Genomic DNA, 20,124 nt, shown 5'->3' with positions numbered 1-20,124 from the left:
TCGACTCGGGCAGGTCCTTGAGCCGGTAGCAGTTGATGTACGGCTCGGCCCCCTGCCACACCTGCAAGGGGCACACAGACGGCGCGTCGGCGTGAGCCTCCTCGAAGAGGACGAGAGGACCCGACGGAGCACCTCCGTTATGTGCTGCTCCTACCTTCTCTCCTCCACGAGCATCCGGTGCCCCTCTATGTCCGGAGCCATGAAGCGGTCCTTTATCCAGGGCCTGCGACGCACGCACACGCACACGTCCAGTCGCACACACTGCACAACAACAACCACCGTTGCTATGAAGTGGCAGCGACGACACCGCCGCGCTTGCGTGGGGTGGGACACGCAGCCGCTGCCTGCGCGGCCTCGCTCGTCGTACCTGACGCTGCTGCGGACCAGGTCGTAACTTTCTCCAGCGGGGTGGTCGTGCGCAGAGGCCGCAGGAACTCGATGCCCTGGCACCGGCCAGCATCTCGATGGCCAACAATGCAGAGACACACGTGGCACATGGATACGTGAGCGGGACGTGACACTGTGTGTGTTACAAGGTTTGTGTAGACACACACAGTGTGTATACACGGTTGTGTGTGTGTCTACACAGTGTGTACACAGTGTGTGTGTACACTATGTGTGTATACACAGTGTGTGTGTACACTATGTGTGTATACATAGTGTGTGTGTACACTATGCGTGTATACACGGTGTGTGTGTGTGTGTTTACACAGTGTGTATCACAGTGTGTGTGTACACTATGCGTGTGTAATAAAAGACTCCGTCAGGCAGTGCTGGTCTCCGTTGGTCTTTTATTTAGGTTCTTTCTCCGCACCCCGCTGGTTTCCTCCGTAGACCAGCGTCGTCTCGCGCGCGCCCCGCACGCGCTCCCTCGTCAGCTCCTCCACTCCTCACACCCCGCTGGTCCTGACAAGGGACCAGCGTCTTCTCTCGCGCGCGCGCACGCTTCTCCGTTAGCTCCTCCACTCCCGCACTCCGCACACCGCTGGCCGACGGCGTGCTGAGGTCCTTCGGCCACGTGGCCGATGGCGCGGATCTCTCATCACCCAACGTGGCTCAGCCTCTTAACTTCCCCAACTGACCCCGATCTCTTCTGGGCTCCCACTTATATACATTCCCCCCCACGTGACCCTGACCTCCTCCCTTCCGGATCGTCATATCCGGAATTCCCATACTGCCTTGCTGGCTCCGCCCCCATTCACCTCGCCTCCCATTGGAGCCGAGGTGAACGGTGGCCCCTCCCACACGCCCCGCAGACCAGGCTCCGCCCCCCAATACCCCGGGCCGTGTGATTGGGCCAGAGCCCAGCAACAACCCCATTTACGCTCGCATTACACGTGTGTACACGGTGTGTGTGTACACTATGCGTGTGTACACGGTGTGTGTGTAGGTACACTATGTGTGTATACACGGTGTGTGTGTGTACACTATGAGTTGTGTACATAGTGTGTGTGTACACTATGAGTGTATACACAGTGTGTGTGTCTACACAGTGTGTATACACAGTGTGTGTACACTATGCGTGTGTACACGGTGTGTGTGTGTACACTATGCGTGTATACACGGTGTGTGTGTGTGTACACTATGCGTGTATACACGTGTGTGTGTCTACACTATGCGTGTGTACACAGTGTGTGTGTGTGTGTACACTATGTGTGTATACACTGTGTGTGTGTTCTACACAGCGTGTGTACACTATGCGTGTGTCACAGTGTGTGTGTGTGTACACTATGCGTGTGTACACGGTGTGTGTGTGTACACTATGTGTGTGTACACTATGTGTGTGTGTACACTATGTGTGTATACACTGTGTGTGTGTCTACACAGCGTGTGTACACTATGTGCGTGTGCACGGTGTGTGTGTACGCTGCAGAGTGCTTCACACCCTGCTCCACGTGCTCGATGACGCGCAGGGCCTTGCGCGCGGCCCAGCCGCCCATGGACACGTGGTCCTCGGTGGCCGCGCTGGTGGAGAGGGAGTCGACGGACGAAGGGTGGCACAGACACTTGTTCTCCGACACTGCGGGGACCGGAGACACCACGGCCGCACATCCGCACATCCCGCAGTCACACGGGCCACGCACGGACCCGTCCCCCCGTCCTAATCCGCGTTCCCGCATTGGTGGATGAGACGCTGTCCACGAGGCGTCCGCGCGTGCCCCTGCGTACCGAGCGAGGCGGCGGTGCAGTGCGCGACCATGAAGCCCGAGTTGAGGCCTCCTTCGTTGACGAGGAACGCGGGCAGCTCGCTCAGGACGGGTTGCACAGCCGCTCGATCCTCCGCTCGCTGATGGCCGCCAACTCGTGCACTCCGATCGCCAAGTAGTCCAGCACCTGGCGCAACGGGCCCACCGCACCGCCACACGGGGAATGGCCAGAGTCAAGCAAAAGGTGACGAGAACCAAAAAATTATTGCTTCAGTTTTATTGAGCTGACGAGAGCTCAAGCTCATGCAACCTACCACGCGGGCAGAGAGACGTTGCCCGTCAACTGCCCGCCGTGTGAGAGGAGAGGAGGTCAGTTTAACACGTAGGCTTTCGCGACCAATATTATTCATAATCAACGTTTTGGGTTTAGATCGCGTTATTATAAATGTGTGATTATGAAGGAGAGGAGGTGACTGACCTTCGCAGGGTATTCTCCGTGGAAGTTGCCCCCAGAGATGGTCTCACCTCGCTCGTAAAACACCATCTCGCGCTGCTGTCAAGGATCGTGAGGCTGATGTGTGCGTGTGTGTGCTCGTGTGTGTGCGTGTGTCACTGGTGTATAGGTGTTGTTGGTGGTGTTTTTGTGTCTGTTGCTGGTGTGTATATATATGTTGCCTCAATTATTGGAAGTAGTCACCTGCTGTGAGTGGCTGGCTGAAGTGACATCTGTTCAGCAAGTCTGAGACCAGGAAAAGCAGTGGGCAGAGTATGATCTCCCAAGCAAATTGCTCAGGGAGGGTGGCATTGTGTGCAGAGTGCCCGATATGACATCATTATAACAGTCTGTACCACTGGATGGGTTCTGCAAGATGGGAAGGATGCCCTGGTGATCGCCCCCTTTAAGAAGGGGGGCCGCACAGACTGTAACAACCACAGTGTGCGGGAAACGTCCTGGGAAATATTCAACATCGCCTTGCCAGGCACGCTGAGGAGAGGCTTGCAGAGCCCCAATGTGGTTTCAGGAAAGGGCGGTCCTGCACAGGTGCCACATTCTCTGTCCATCTGCTCACAGGACATACATCTCTGCTTTATTGACCTGGTCAAGGCCTATGATGCCATCAATAGGCCTGGGCTCTGGATTGTTATTTGTGCTTTTCGTAGTCCCTGACTTTCTGCTCACAATCATGAAGCACCTTCATGTTGGTGGCCTGGATTCTTCTCAATCAGTCAACCCATGGGACTTGGGACAGTCCCGTAACATCCTGCCAGCGGGCGTTCGACACTTCACGTGGCCTTAAAGTGCACCTGGCCTGGCACAGGCGTCGTGGTGATGTCACCGCCAGTTCGTGGCGAATGGCGGTTGTTGTTGTGGTGTGTGAGCTGATGGTGTCTGCGAGCGGCAGGTGTGTGGATACGGGATTGTCGGTCGCGCTGTTCATCTCCGTCTGGATGACTTTCTGCACAAAGCTGATGGTGTCATTCACGATGCCATGCACCTGGACGACAACACAGGACACAGGGCAGAAGGGGGCCAGCTCACAGGGCAGCAGTGGGCAGTGTCATTCACAAGTCACTGCATCCTGCACCCGGCCACAACCAGGTGTGGCTCTGACAAGGAAAGACAGACACGTGTCTCACTCGCACAGAGACAGACGCACACGCGTCTCACGCACTCGCTAAGCAAACACACGTGCTCGAGTGTGCGGACACAGGCATGGAGGCAAGCGCTGGGCACCTGTGGGCAGCAGCGCAGCGTGTACGCGTCCTGGACCCGGTCACAGAACCTGTGGCTCTCTGTGGGACGGCACAATCCACGCGTTACTCAGATCACCCGCAGGGGTTTGGGCCGCGTGACTCAAACTTCCACTGATTTGAGTGCGGCGGCCACGGATGAGACGGTGAGAAAGCGTTTGCGGTGCAGGGATTGGAGGCGTGTGGGGTATTGAGTTGGTGCGGTGGCGGTGGTGGTGGAGCAGGCTGTGGGTTGGTGTGGTGGGGCGCGTTGGAGACCGGCGATCTGGGACGGGTGGTGGTCCGAGTCGAGCAGGGAGCGGAAGCGGAAAGCCACCTCCTTCTGCCCGGGTGAGGACGCAGCTCGTGGATGTCTGTCGGAGAGGGCACGCGTTACGCTCGCCGGCCACAGTCACCCCGACGTCCGTGCGCTACGCGAGATTGGCCGCGAGGCTGAGTGGACGACCGATCGCTTTTGCCACTCTTCACAGAAACAGTGGCAGCCTCTCCATCATCTGGCTGCGGTGGCGAGGTGTTAACCCCCTCGCCTGGGAAACAGGAGGTCGTGGGTTCGATCCTGACCCCGATGCCGGCTGCTGTATATTTGGAGTTTGCGTGTCTCTCTAGCCGTGGTCGCGTGGATTTTTCTCCGGGTCCTCCGGTTTTTGAAATTTAGAAATTTGCGGCCGAGAATATTTGGCTGATATAAATGTCCACATGATAGACCACTAAGTTGAGCTATCATTTGTGATAGCTCAATAAGGCCGCTTATGAAGAAGAGCTGTATATAGCTCAGTGTGGCTTCACCTAGCCAAATAAAAAAAACAGTTTTAGTTTCAAATTACCGCCGGCAACGGAGATGGTTCCTCGCGTTCACCTGGGAGGTGGCCGCGACAAACCACGGCCCCGTCCTCCCACGGAGCTCACCGCTGTCGAACGCGTTGGTGGTGCCCTTGAGCACCTCCAGGGTGAGCGCCGCGATCACGTCCGCCTGCCGGGCGATGGAGGCCGCCCGCTCCACGGCCTCCGCCCCCAGCGCCGTGATCATCTGGGTCCCGTTGATGAGGGCCAGGCCCTAAAAAAGAGGGATAAGGTGGGGGGGGGCAAGTCAGAGGATGGCGGAACTTCGCTCAGTGACCCGGGGAAAACAAATCTCGTGCAATAAAAACAGACTCTTGTGTGTTCATTTCTGCAAAATAAATGTTTCATGGAGGTCGGTGAATGGAGACCAGGGCTCCGAGTACCAAAAGGCCAAGATTTGTCACATTTCCAGTTCCCCACAGGATTCATGTAAAGGGACTGCGTACATTTCCGTGAGAATCTACGAGTGGTTAGTACCACGCTTAATACCCCCATGACTCACGTCCACACACACCATCACAAGTCCAAAGATCCACTGAACAGCCTGAACAGACTGCCGGGGTAAGTACTGCAAGTGTGCGTATCTCACACACACAGATCAGGCACTTATTTCAGGCTGAGTCGACTTAGGGGAATCCCTGGGCCGGTATAGATCATCGTTACTTGTGCTGGCTGTGAGTAGGAATCGAACTCGGGTCACCGGATTCGTAGTGCACTGCGCTACCGCTCCCCACAACACGCATAGAGACACATGAAAGTCAATTTGCTGAGGGGGGGGATATGTGACAAGCCATCCCGTGTTGCTGCCTTGTTATACAACAGTGTCAGGCAGAAAGGCCGCTGTCGTGATAGCATTGCTCGACCTCCTTTGGTTGAATCGACAATGGAGACAGTCCGTGGGTGCGCAGCACCTGAAAGAGACACCATCGTCAGTTGCTGCGCCTTCCTTTTTACAATTTTCACGGCGAGTAGATCAAGAAGGTTGCATTGCGTGACGCGCGGCACGCGTGTTGATGCACAACAAACCTGCACGTACGCACATCGAAACGTCGTAGTATGCTATTATTTAATTTATTATTGTATCTTTATACGTGACTTTACCGAAAGAACCAAAGACTTAAGCCATCTTCAGGTCAACGACTAGGCGTGTGTAAATATAACGTCATGGAACCTATTTTTGTTGTTGCCAGTATGAAAGTGTAATAAAGGTCGTTGAAGCGACTTCTGGAATCCGGTCTTTATTCGTCTTTCATTACAGCACTCCTTCACGCTGCTGACAGGCAGCGTGAGAGGGATAGAAGAGAGAGACGCGCGCAGCCACGTGGCAGCCTGGACCCCCGCTCTCGCGTGGCCTCTCCCCTTCGTTCCAGTTCTGACCACGTGTTGTTCGTCTCCACCCCTATTTAATACCCGGGTCACGTGGTACATTTCCACCAATCCTGGTTAGCCTCTATGGAATCTTCCAGACTCCACCGTAGGCTCCCGGGACCACGCCCCTGACTCGTCTCCCCATTGGCTGTGGCTAAAGCCAGCAGAACCAATCCTCTACAAACAGCTGTCACCTTTCCATTACGTCAGGGCCACGCCCCTAGGCTTCCCCCATTGGCTATGGACCAGGACCGGCAGAGCCAATCATCGTGACGAGTTGTAATCCATCAACGACCCGGATATAACCTCACATTACAAAAGTATAAAAAATAATAGGTGGTTTTACCCTTTCCGGCAATATAACGGGAGTTGTGTTGAGATGTCTCTACTGGCTACACACACGGTCGATCACTCGGCGTGGTCCCACCGCCCTCACTCGGCTACGCCGCTGGCTGGTGGCGTGACGATGACGGCGACGGAAACCACGCAGGAGATCTTCCACGTGGCCGGACGACGGAGAGAGATGTCGGCGAGCAGCGACGCAGCCAGGACCCAGGACCCCACACATGAGCCCCGAGCCCCGGGTCCGCTCCCCCTGATTTCTCTCTCGGCGTTGCTAGGCCCCACCTCCGGCCACACCCTCTCGTGGAACCTCTGAGCAGGTTCCCGGATCTCGGCAAACCCCACCAACTACCTTCGCCCCAGATACCTCTGCCTCTCTGATTGGATGTCGTCTTGACCGTGCCCATACCCGTGCTTCCCTTTCCCACCCAGTAGGTGTCATCATGTCATTACACAAGGATTAACCACACATGGTAATTGTGGTGAACATGCAAACAAACATGATCTGATAATATGATGATGCATTGTCTTTGAAACGGATTGGCCTACACCACAGACAGCAGCAGCCTTCTTTAGGGCCTCGTCTCCCAGAGAACTACGCCAAAAAGCGAACAGCACAAGGACAATGCACGCATTGGAGCACTTATAGCCCACGGTAAGCAGCAGCTATATCATGGGATACCTTTTTGTGCAAGGAAACAACCACATCCACTTGTGGTGACCGTGAAAAAAAACATGTTCTATTAATATACACATTGTCGTTGAGACTGGTGTATGCGCGCGTGCGCGTGTGTGCATTCGTGCGTGCGTGCGTGTGTGTGCACGTGTGTGTTCTCGCGTGGCGTACGTATTTCGCATCAGCCCAACCGCTCCTGGGCGACCACATCTTCCCCTCCCCCATGAGGCCGAGCGCGAGGTGCGCCAGGGGGGCCAGGTCCCCGCTCGCCCCCACCGTGCCCTTCTCCGGCACGTAGGGCAGACACGACGCTGCACGCGCACACGCACGCACGCACTCGTGACGCGAGGCGCTGACACTCTCGGCTCGTCTGTGAAAGCTGTGACGCTCGAGGCCGTGATACTGGAGATCGTGATTTATAGAGATTGTGACGCGGGAGATCGTGGTGCTGGAGATCGTGATTCTGGAGATCGTGATTCTGGAGATCGTGATACTGGAGATCGTGATTTATAGAGATTGTGACGCGGGAGATCGTGATTCTAGAGATCGTGATGCTGAGATGTTGATGCTAGAGATCGTGATTCTGGAGATCGTGATGCTGGAGATCGTGATTTTAGAGATCGTGATGCTGGAGATCGTGATTCTAGAGATCGTGATTTTAGAGATCGTGATGCTGGAGATCGTGATTCTAGAGATCGTGATGCTGAGATGTTGATGCTAGAGATCGTGATTCTGGAGATCGTGATGCTGGAGATCGTGATTTTAGAGATCGTGATGCTGGAGATCGTGATTCTAGAGATTGTGATGCTGGAGATGTTGATGCTGGAGATCGTGATTCTGGAGATCGTGATGCTGGAGATGGTGATTCTAGAGATCGTGATGCTGGAGATCGTGCTTCTAGATCACGATTCTAGAGATCGTGATTTTAGAGATGGTGATGCTGGAGATCGTGACGCTGGAGATGTCGACGCTGAAGGCCGCGATGCTGGAGACAGCTCGGGGCACGGCGTCACCGTTGAATGCGCTGATCAAGCGGCTGATGGATTCTGGGGAGATGCCGCTGTAGCCCTTGGCCAGGACGTTGATCCGCAGTGCGAGCAGCATGCGGGTCCGCTCCGGCGGGAGGGGCTTCCCCACTCCTGCACCACCGCGACAGACACGTGGCGTCACGCGCCCAGTTCACGTGTGGCTGATCCCACGCGTGTGTGTGTGTGTGCTGCCAAATCGGTGCCCCACATCGGGCAGACGACCCCGGCTCCTTACCCGCAGCAGAGGAGCGGATGACGTTTTCCTGCAGCTCCCTGCAAAGGCAGATGAACGACATCAGCACGTGGGGTCGGCAGGATGTGTTTCTGTGCTGTGTCGTGCTGTATTTGTGTTGCGATGATAGGTGACGCTGTGCGGTGTTAGTGGTGTGATGCTGCGTGATGCTTCCTCACTTGAGCTTGTTGCTTGGGATGACCGTGCGGGCAAACTTGCCAAATCCCGTCGTGATTCCGTAAACCACTGTGGCGCACACACGGGTGCAGGTGTGACACGGTGACACTTCACACGTGTTCAGTGCAGGTGTGACACTGTGACACCACGTGTTCAGTGCAGGTGTGACACGGTGACACCACGTGTTCAGTGCAGGTGTGACACAGTGACACTCTAAACGCGTTCAGTGTAACCTTGACAAACTGCGGCACGACCGTGTTCAGCGTGACCTTTGGTGTGACCTTTGGTGTGACCCTGGGCTGACCTTTGTTCTCCTGGATGATCGTCTCCAGCAGCTCGCGCGATTTCCTGATCCTGACCTGGGCCTCCTCCGTGAGCTGAGGAGACACAGGGGCAGCATGAGTGGCCCCACGGCGGAGGGAAGCCTCATGGTGGAGCAGTGCCCCACGGCGGAGCTGGGTGAGGCAAGCCCCACGATGGAGCAAGGCTCCACGATGGAGGTGGAGCAATGCCCCACGATGCAGTGGAGCAAGGTGAACCCCACGGTGTCTGCCCGTGTCCTCGTGACCTGCCGACTCATTGGCCTGCAACCCAATGACCTGGTGACCTGGTGACCTGCCCTGTGGGCCTCACCTTGATCTTGAAGTGGCTTTTGCCGAGACGCAGCAGTTCCCGAGTGCTCAAACTGTTGCCATCCAAGCTCAGAAACTGCAAAGCGAGGACACATACACACACGCACACACGCGGATATACACAACGACAACTTATATTCATAATGCGACCAGAACGTAATAAGCGTTTCAGCAGAGATAAAAATAGGAGGTGTGACGCACCCCAGAGGTGAGAAACCCTTCATGGGGGTGGGAGGGGGCTCACAAGTGACGCCATCACATCTACCCTTCTATTTAAGGAACGAAACAGGAGGATATCTCCACAAATCTGGGTGCTGTCCGCCTGATGGTGCTAGTTGTAGATACTGGCAAAACGTCGTACTCAGATTATAAATATTGTGGCTTTGCTCTCCAAACACCGGTGGTGCTGTACTAGTAACGAATTGGCCACGTTCTGTTTACGTGACAAGCCTTACTAGTTGGCTGTGTCGGGTGGCGGCGGGTTTAACGACACATTCATAGTCTCGCGATCTAACTCCCCCCCCCCCCCCGCAAAAAAAAACCTATATTATGGATATTGGTCACAAAAGCCTACGTGTTAAACAAAAATGAAAGTGTTGGAGAGAGAACCAGATGGGGTTGCCTGAGTAGGGACGTACACGAGGTGGGATGTAGTCGCTAAAAGACCGGCCGCCGAAAGTGGCCAAAGGAAGACAAGTGGGCTCAGGGTGAGGGAGCAGGCGAGAAGGTTGAAGGAGAGTCCGGTCCAGAGTCGCGCGAATTCCGACGAGAGCCAAAAACGATCGCTTCAATCGTGCTGACATCGAGCCGAGGGAAGTTGAACCTCATCCCACAGTCGGACAGCACTTCCGTGGCTCTGGGGGGGGATGGGAGGGGGGTGAATGGTGAAGGCAGAAGGTCAAGTTGGGAGTCATCGGCATGCGCGTAGAAGTTGACGCTGTGCTCGTGAATCATATTGGCGAGGGGGGGGGGGGCACCACAAGTGACCACGTGGGGGAGAGAAGGAAAAGCTGCTGGGTATGCAGGCGGTTGGCACCGTGGAGATAGACCGTGCAGGAGGGGAGCGGTGGAGGAGGATGGAGTGATCGATGGTAGCACAGGCAGCGGACAGGCCGAGGAGATTGAGGAGGCGACAGGGAGCCACAGAGGCTGCACGCAGGCAGTCTCAGTGCCATGCCCAGGGCGGAAAGCTGACATGTCGGGGCTCATCCAGGGAGTGGTGTGAGAGCTGGTTACGGAGTTGGGAGAAGACTATACGTCCCAGGACCTTGGAGAGGCAGGCCAAGTTGGAGATAGGGTCATTAATACACAAACATACGCGTAGTGATTCATCGCTGTATTATTGGATGAGAGCACGCAAGTATAATGTGTGTTGTTAAAGCCTCTTCCACCCAACACAGGCAATCAGTAAAGTCAATGTGTCACCGCTTCTGCACAATGGTGTGGGTGGACAGCCACACCGGTGCATTGGAGAGCAATTAATACGCATTTAAGAATTGGGTATGACGCTTCATCAAGCAGTTGCCAAACACACATCACACACATTATATAGAACATATATAGACATACTTTACACACATGCACAAAGACAACGCACACACACACTTGGCCCCATCCTCCACAGTGTGGGTTGAGTGTCAGAAGGTGAGTGTGTGTGACGTCACCTCTTCTGGCTCCTTGTAAGTGATGTTCCTGCAACAAGACATTGCGTTGACAAGTTGAATTCACTCATTCCAAGTTCCATTCACCCATCCCAGTTGCATTCACCCATCCCAGTTGCATTCACCCATCCCAGTTACATTCACCCATCCCTAGTTGCATTCAACTATCCCAAGTTCCATTCACCCATCCCAAGTTGAATTCACCCATCCCAAGTTGAATTTTTCCATGTGAAATCTCCAGAATTAAACTAGGCTCTTTGGTAGCGTTGATGGCTCAGACCTGTCACCAATAACTGCAGACACAAAAAAAAACCCACCACATTAATTTTATTTGGTTTGTCGCTTAATTTTACTAAATTTGCAGTATTGAGTTTGATTGCCACGCAAAATCTCTCTCAAATCAACACTGGGACATTGGGAAAGTGTGCACCTGAGTGTGCAACTAAAAGAGGTCATTTGAAGTGATCTCAACAATTCCGTGGTTAACACCATGGGGGTCGTTCTCTATACCACGCGGTGATGCACTGCTTACTGTGAGTATTCTCAATGGACACGTTATCTCACCAGGGCTGCAGCCTCTCATCCTCCAATCGAGAGAACGTGTCCGACATGGCCTCCCCCTCCAGCACTGCAACATTGGGAGGTAAACATCATCATCGGCCATCTATGGCTCTCGCTCACCTCATCCAGACACCTCACCTCAGTTACACCCTCACCTCATCTCGACCCTCAACTCATCCAAATCTACACCTCGTTCACTCATCTCCCTCTTTCAAACCCTCACCTCATCCTCACTCTCACCTCGCTCAACCAGGCCCTCTCCTCGTCAGCACTTAACGTCACCCGTACTCTCGCCCCATACAGATCTTCACTTCATCAGCACTCATCCGCTAATCCTTCCACACTGACATTTCCCTCCCTTCCATCTCAGCCCTGCTCGCCTCGATCCCCATCTGCCCCCCTCCTCCTCCGCGTCCATCCTCACCCAGCTCCACGAAGTCGTTGTCCTGCAGCACGTCCTCCAGCAGGTCGTCTTGGTCCAGGAGTCCGAGGCCCTGGCACCTCCTGACGGTGAAGCGAACCTCTGCCAGGGCCCCCAGGCCGCCGTGGTCCGGCTTGTTCTTCACGTGCCGCTTGAGCGCCTCCAGCCCCAGCGAGTAGACCGAGTCCGAAGCGCGGCCCGGGACGGCCAACCACTCACCACGCACCCTCGCCGTGAAACGCATGCTGCTGGTGACCCTCTCCACTCACGAACCTCTCCACACTAAACCTCTACACTATAACTCTGCACACTAGATGTTTCTACACTAGATGTCTCTACACTAGATGTCTCTAAACTAGACCTCTACACTAGACGTCTCCACACTAGACCTCTCCACACTAGAACTCTCTACACTAGAACTCTACACTAGAACTCTCTACACTAGATGTCTCTACACGAGACCTCCACTCTAGACTTCTACACTAGACGTCTCCACACTAAACCTCTGCACTAGAACTCTGCACACTAGATCTCTCTACACTAAATCTCTACACTAGACCTCTCCACACTAGACCTCTCTACACGAGACCTCTACACTAGACGTCTCCACACTAGACGTCTCCACACTAGACCTCTCCTATACAAGTGACACCGGTGCAGGAGGTGTGACAGCAGTGGCAGTCTTCGCGGTATTTAATCCTGCGTGAATCCGATGAGCGCAGAAATTAACCAGCAAACATTCCTGACCTTTCACGCGTCAAAAACCACGCTTCTGCAGACGACATCTAAGCGCATCACACCGTAACGCATGTCCGCAGACTTGTCAAAACATTGCTGTGATCTTAGATGAACCCCAGTGGCCGGGTTTGACGCCTCATCCATGCGACCATTTATTGGGGGCAGTATAACTCATTAACACCGTGAAGTTACGACAGTGTTGCTGCTCTGTTGTTTGTGTGTCCCCTTTATAACATCGTCGTTCGTGGCAGCACTTGTAAACCACAGGGCACCCTCCGCCGTGAAGACAGTCCGACACAACCGACATGTCAACCACAAAGAGTTCGGAGCTGTCTGTCTCTCTCTATCTGTTCCTCCTCCTTCTTGTGCTCAACCCACGCTTTCGCTCTCTCTCTGTCTCTCTCCTTGTCCACCCCCTTCACTGGAACAAACTAGTATTGACGGATCGTTGGGTCACAATATTGATGATGAGAAAACGTCTGACCCGTGTCAAGAACCCAGCCAGGTGAGCGTGGTCTTCTTGTCTGCATTTTGCTTCAGACCGTTGGATGGGCTCCACTTGTTGCACACTCGAAATGAAGGACGTGGGCAGATGCTCCAAATCGAGGGCAAACATTTGTTGTGATAATCTGTAAAATGCAACAGCACGTGTGTCACACGCAGGAATTTTCAACCGAGTCGCCATTAAGCACGTGGCTGATGTCCACGTCAGGTTACTCAATAACAGTTTCCCTTAAACCCAATTCCACTACTGATAAACCGTCTTTGTCTTTAATCATAACCTTTACACTTTACTAGTCAAATATTACTTTCATACTAAGCTGTATGTATATATATACCATGCACTTATATTGGTACCTTACACCCATTATCTGTACCATATATGAACTGTATATGTACTGTACTTGTCACCATTGTACAACTTACTACTGTACATGTGTTCTATTAATAGCATTGCAAGTATTCGTACTCTGGGTGCATGGTTATAGAATAAACATTACAGTATTAGGGTTAGAGAATTACCAGTGTAGTGGGTTCAACTGAGACGTACTCTTCAACTCGGAGGCAGCGTATTTTATTCTTGAACACAACAGGACAACGTAACACAACGACCTAGGGTGGTGATCACCCTGGCTAACTACGTAACAACTGCTAACGTGGGCCGGGGCTAACAGCATACTGCCCAGACCACGTGCTTGAAGACTCGCGAACCGTAGAATATAGAGAAAGGTTTTCTTGCCCGGCATGGACAGCCAAGAGCCCTCTCGGGATTCGGATTATATTCTCTCCGGCATGGCCAGCTCCTTCCCTGGCCACGCCTCCATTCCAGAACCTTCACGAAGAACCTCGGCTCCATCACGTGACCCTCACAGCCCCCTCCTCGGGGGTCCCTCTGTTGCCTTAACTGGTCACGTGTCCTCCCGGGTCAACTCGACTGTCATGGCCTTACCCGACCTTCCCTTCCGGTCTGCACACACCTTGCCCGCTAGGGCCGGTACTGTCCTTACAGCCTGGTGACATCCATTGATGTCATTACCCGCACGCCGTGCCCCCCCATAGGGCCGGTACTGCACCCACAGCATGGTGACATCTATGACGTCACTACACCAGTACGTCATCATTTACAGTGTTCAGTGCTAAACCTCCTCCTATTGAACATATCACAAACTACCAATTCAAAGCCAAGCTTAAAGATGAGAACATTTCTATAACTATCAAGAACAACGTTTGGGTCCTTTGCCTGTACAATGCAACAGCACGTGTGTCACACACAGCAATCCTCGACCGAGTCGCCATTAACCACGTGGCTGGACTACAGGTCAGGTTAGTCAATGACCCTGCCAGCCACCCACAGGCCCAACTCAGTCATCGCATGCTGGTGTCCACACGCGCATTGATGTACTGCACAGCAAATGAGAACCCTCACAAAACCACACTTTACTCCATTGCTGCACTAGAAGTAAATAGAAGAGTGGCCCATTCCTAATGTGCCACACACTCATCGATGCTTGTTGATGCACGAGACCAACCACAACAGCTGGGTAACGTGCGAGAAAGCCCCAGCGTGATGACAGAGCTGTGCGGGAGAGAGTGGGGTTGTGATGTCAGAGTAGCTGAGCTGTCAAGAGTAGCTGAGCCGTAGAGGTCGCAACCGGGTACCCGATACCCGTACCCTATCCGATACCCGTTTGCGACCCTGGTGCGGCCGGGTACGGGTAGGCCGTGAATCACTGGTGAGTAACCGTTTGTCACTCATTTCCCAACGTCTTGTCTCTTCTCACAATTCAAGTTCCTAGAATCAACCCACCCGCGACTGCAACATGGCTTCATCCCAGAGGTCGCAATCAGGTACCCGATACCCGTACCCTACCCGTACCCGTCCGGGTACGGGTAGGGTACGGGTATGGCTGGGTACGGGTACCCGTTTGAGACCCTGGTGCGGCCGGGTACGGGTAAGGAATCAAAACCCGTTTGCGACCTCTGCTGAGCCGTCACAGTCGCTGAGCCGTCCGACTGCTCGCCGAGGCTGGAGCGATGAGCAATGCTGCAACGTCGGCGTTGAAGATGGAGGAGGGACATCACCGGGTCCAGCGCACTTCCTCCTGGCACCCCGCACTGCAGTGCGGCCTTGGTCGATTGCTCTTGTGACCACAGATATCTTGGTCGGCATTTGGTCTTTTAAATTGCAATTCTAGGTTGTGAACATTGCTCTTCCACGCGCCCACATCGTCTCTATCGAACACCGCCGCGACCAGGGGATGTTTTAGTCTGATGGGTACTGTGGGTGCGAGTTTTCCTTTTTCAATTTCCAGCCACCTGACGTGTTGTAGGACAATAAACCACGAAGCGAACTGCCTGACGAACGACCATGAGCTCAATTCATCCTGGGAGAAGCGCACGCGGACTCTGACCTTACTGAACAAAAACCGGAGTCCTAACCCAGAAGTTCGCACTCTGGTTAACACGCTCTATAATTAACACGCTCTGATTAACGCACTGTGGTTAAGATGCATCTTCGTTAAGCCCCCCCACCCAACCGCGAGTCCTCGGCCACAGCCGCCCCTCGTGAAGGCAGGAACGTTGTTTTTTCGAGCGACAGAGATTTTATTAAACATCAAACATTGCACACTTGAGCCTACAGATTGGTGCTTTAATCAAACATAATCTAACACGTAACGCACCATGTTCTCAAAGGGCATAGGAACATGTATTGTGGAATCAAATTGTGTGTGATGCTGTGTGGTGTTAGAGTAGAGTCTGTTATGCTGCTGTATGCTGCTGTGAGAGTAGAGTGAGTATGATGCTGTATGATTCTGTGTGCTGTGTGAGTAGAGTGAGTATGCTGCCGTGTGCTTCGAGGTCTCCAGAAGTTGGCAGGACAGCAATTAATGTAATCAGTGTTGAGTTTTTTTGTTGAGTGTCAGCCCCTGATACACGGTCGGCTTTCTCCAGGCACTGCTGCATTCCTCCCGGATTCAGCCAAAAAAGCTCGCCCACGGGATTGCCGAATATCAAAACGCAGATCCCTCCTTACAAAAGAGTTGGGAGACTCGGCGAGGCTTTTCGTGGCTACACGCCGGCGTTAGCTATCGTTATCGTAGCGGTTTAGAATGATCGCCAGCAGAACCAGCGAGCGCTCCCCCCCCCCCAGCCTAATCGCAGCTACGGCGACGTTTGTTGGGCGACGAGGGCGAGCTGAGCGAGCACGCCGTCGGCGAATCCGGCCTCGACTCGGGCAGGTCCTTGAGCCGGTAGCAGTTGATGTACGGCTCGGCCACCTGCCACACCTGCAAGGGGCACACAGACGGCGCGCCGGAGTGTGAGCGCCTTGCGCGCGCGCACTGCCCTCAAGGAAGACGAGAGGACCCGACGGAGCCCCTCCGTTGATGCGCTGCTCCTACCTTCTCCTCCACGAGCATCCGGTGCACGGCCTCTATGTCCGGAGCCATGAAGCGGTCCTTTATCCAGGGCCTGCGATGCACACGCACGCACGCACACGTCCAGTCGCACACACGGCATAACAACAGCCACCGTTGGCTATGAAGTGGCAGCGACGACACCGCAGCGCTTGTGTAGTGAGTTCTCAGTGAGTCAGACGGCGTAGTTGAGGCACACTCTTTTATTTAACCAAAGGCGGTAACAATACTTGAAGGGGTAACGGCCCCTTCACCCGTACTCAATGGGAAACACCCCTAGCACTATTCCCTGACTGTCCTATTCTCAGTCCTCCGCTACGAGTGCTAGGGGAGGCTATCTGATCCGGCCCTGGTCAAGCACGGATCCCGGCACCCAGCTAACCAGGCCGGGCTCTTACAAGAGCAGCGGTCTTGGAGCTCTTGGGGCCGCGCCACTGGCTTGCCCTGCTCGGCCCTGACAAGGACAGCGAGCCAGGGGAGTCCCAGGGCCTATTCTGCCGGTCTTCAGTCTTCACCGGTAAGCTTCTAACACACTGGCCCCGAGCCCTCTGGCTCCCCGCCTTTTATAGGAATCCTCTCCGAGGGGTGGGGGGCTATGGGGGATCACAGCGCCCCCCCCCCATGCCCCCCCCAGGGTTAACCGATGCGGACGTGGATGTAGACACCCTGTGTGTGGGTGCAGTCACCCTTGTGTTTCTGTCCGCCTTTCTCCCCGTAGCAACCCCTACGCTTGCGTGGGGGTGGGACACGCAGCCGTTGCCGTGTGCGCGGCCTCTCTCGTCGTACCTGACGCTGCTGCGGACCAGGTCGTAGACTTTCTCCAGCGGGGTGGTCGTGCGCAGAGGCCGCAGGAACTCGATGCCCTGGCACGCGGCCAGCAGCTCGATGGCCAACACTGGCAGAGACACGTGGCACATGGATACGTGAGCGGGAAAGTGACACTGTGTATACACACACACACTGTGTATACACGGTGTGTGTGTGTGTACACTATGTGTGTATATACAGTGTGTGTGTATACACAGTGTGTGTGTGTACACTATGTGTGTCTACACGGTGTGTGTGTACACTATGCGTGTGTACACAGTGTGTGTGTACACTATGTGTGTGTGTGTACACTATGTGTGTGTGTACACGGTGTGTGTGTGTGTGTGTCTACACAGTGTGTATACACAGTGTGTGTGTCTACACGGCGTGTCTACACGGTGTGTGTGTACACTATGCGTGTGTACACAGTGTGTGTGTGTGTACACTATGTGTGTGTGTGTGTACACTATGTGTGTGTACACGGTGTGTGTGTGTGTGTCTACACAGTGTGTATACACAGTGTGTGTGTCTACACGGCGTGTCTACATGGTGTGTGTGTACACTATGCGTGTGTACACAGTGTGTGTGTGTGTACACTATGTGTGTGTGTGTGTACACTATGTGTGTGTGTATACGGTGTGTGTGTGTGTGTCTACACAGTGTGTATACACAGTGTGTGTGTCTACACGGCGTGTCTACACGGTGTGTGTGTACACTATGCGTGTGTACACAGTGTGTGTGTGTGTACACTATGTGTGTGTGTGTGTACACTATGTGTGTGTGTACACGGTGTGTGTGTGTGTGTCTACACAGTGTGTATACACAGTGTGTGTGTCTACACGGCGTGTCTACACGGTGTGTGTGTACACTATGCGTGTGTACACAGTGTGTGTGTGTGTACACTATGTGTGTGTGTGTGTACACTATGTGTGTGTGTACACGGTGTGTGTGTGTGTGTGTCTACACAGTGTGTATACACAGTGTGTGTGTCTACACGGCGTGTCTACACGGTGTGTGTGTACACTATGCGTGTGTACACAGTGTGTGTGTGTGTACACTATGTGTGTGTGTGTGTACACTATGTGTGTGTGTACACGGTGTGTGTGTGTGTGTCTACACAGTGTGTATACACAGTGTGTGTGTCTACACGGCGTGTCTACACGGTGTGTGTGTACACTATGCGTGTGTACACAGTGTGTGTGTGTGTACACTATGTGTGTGTGTGTGTACACTATGTGTGTGTGTACACGGTGTGTGTGTGTGTGTCTACACAGTGTGTATACACAGTGTGTGTGTCTACACGGCGTGTCTACACGGTGTGTGTGTACACTATGCGTGTGTACACAGTGTGTGTGTGTGTACACTATGTGTGTGTGTGTGTACACTATGTGTGTGTGTACACGGTGTGTGTGTGTGTGTCTACACAGTGTGTATACACAGTGTGTGTGTCTACACGGCGTGTCTACACGGTGTGTGTGTACACTATGCGTGTGTACACAGTGTGTGTGTGTGTACACTATGTGTGTGTGTGTGTACACTATGTGTGTGTGTACACGGTGTGTGTGTGTGTCTACACAGTGTGTATACAGTGTGTGTGTCTACACGGCGTGTCTACACGGTGTGTGTGTACACTATGCGTGTGTACACAGTGTGTGTGTGTGTACACTATGTGTGTGTGTGTGTACACTATGTGTGTGTGTACACGGTGTGTGTGTGTGTGTCTACACTGTGTGTATACACAGTGTGTGTGTCTACACGGTGTGTGTGTACACTATGCGTGTGTACACAGTGTGTGTGTGTACACTATGTGTGTGTGTGTGTACACTATGTGTGTGTGTACACGGTTTGTGTGTGTGTGTCTACACAGTGTGTATACACAGTGTGTGTGTGTCTACACGGCGTGTCTACACGGTGTGTGTGTGCACGCTTCACACCCTGCTCCACGTGCTCGATGACGCGCAGGGCCTTGCGCGCGGCCCAGCCGCCCATGGACACGTGGTCCTCGGTGGCCGCGCTGGTGGAGAGGGAGTCGACGGACGAAGGGTGGCACAGACACTTGTTTTCCGACACTGCGGGGACCGGAGACAACACGGCCACACACCCCACGCACCCAGCGGTCACACGGTGATTTTTTCTGCAATATTTAGCTGTCTTTTCTTGGATTTTCTGTTTTCACAAAGTCACTTTAAGATGTTTTCTTGTTCATGTTTTTGTTTTTTGTTTGTTGCGGTTGCACCCGATTCAAGAGCCGAATGGCTCACAGGGCTACACCTAATACATGAACTTTGAACACGGCGCGCGTCATCCGCACGCCGGGTCCGTGCGGACCGCGCATGGACACGTCCTATTATATTTAGACACCTAAAACTAAACACAATCTTCTCGGTTCTTTCGGTAAAGTCACGTAGAAGGGAAGTAATAAAATAATAAAAATAAAACATAATAAAATAAAAGATGTAATTTTTTTATTATTTTATTATTTCCCTTCTACGTGACATTACCGAAAGAACCAAGAAGATGAATCCCTGCAGTCACGAAAGCTTAAAATCGAAAATTAAGCACTATTTTTCTTGTAAAATTTTTGCCAGGTAAGGCCCAGCTGAGCCTCGTATCTCTCTTTCAGAAGCGACCTCGCCACAAATGATGAGCTCAGCCAAGTGGCTTATCCTCACGTGGGAATTTATAGCAGCCAATTCGTCTAAACGCGTGATGTTCATTCTAAATGTGGAGGGAAAACCCCGAGGACCCGCAGAAAAGTCCACGCAACCACGGGAAGAACGTGAAAACTCAAAATATACAGCTGCAGGCGTCAGGGTAGGGATTGA

At 53.4% G+C, this 20,124-nt stretch overlaps 1 protein-coding gene and 1 pseudogene across 1 annotated transcript in view; both read right to left on the bottom strand.

Moving 5' to 3' along the window:
* Positions 1–3: 3 nt before the first annotated feature.
* On the bottom strand, positions 4–12,220 carry LOC133339246 (histidine ammonia-lyase-like; annotated as a pseudogene).
* Positions 12,221–15,569: 3,349 nt separating this feature from the next.
* The window catches only part of LOC133339244 (histidine ammonia-lyase-like), a 33,386-nt gene continuing 28,831 nt past the window's right edge, over positions 15,570–20,124 (bottom strand). Inside the window, exons 17-20 of the mRNA XM_061547388.1 lie at positions 19,234–19,368; positions 17,279–17,387; positions 16,478–16,547; positions 15,570–16,363 (exon numbers count right to left, since the gene is read on the bottom strand). Of these exons, the coding sequence (XP_061403372.1) occupies positions 16,229–16,363; positions 16,478–16,547; positions 17,279–17,387; positions 19,234–19,368 (449 nt within the window). The 3' untranslated portion in view covers positions 15,570–16,228. The remainder of the gene's footprint in view (positions 16,364–16,477; positions 16,548–17,278; positions 17,388–19,233; positions 19,369–20,124) is intronic.

Source organism: Lethenteron reissneri, unplaced genomic scaffold (assembly GCF_015708825.2).
Source record: "Lethenteron reissneri isolate LAM-NWPU_2019-01 unplaced genomic scaffold, ASM1570882v1 scaffold_1697, whole genome shotgun sequence".
NCBI classification, from domain to species: domain Eukaryota; kingdom Metazoa; phylum Chordata; class Hyperoartia; order Petromyzontiformes; family Petromyzontidae; genus Lethenteron; species Lethenteron reissneri.
This window is presented reverse-complemented; position numbering and strand designations above follow the sequence as displayed.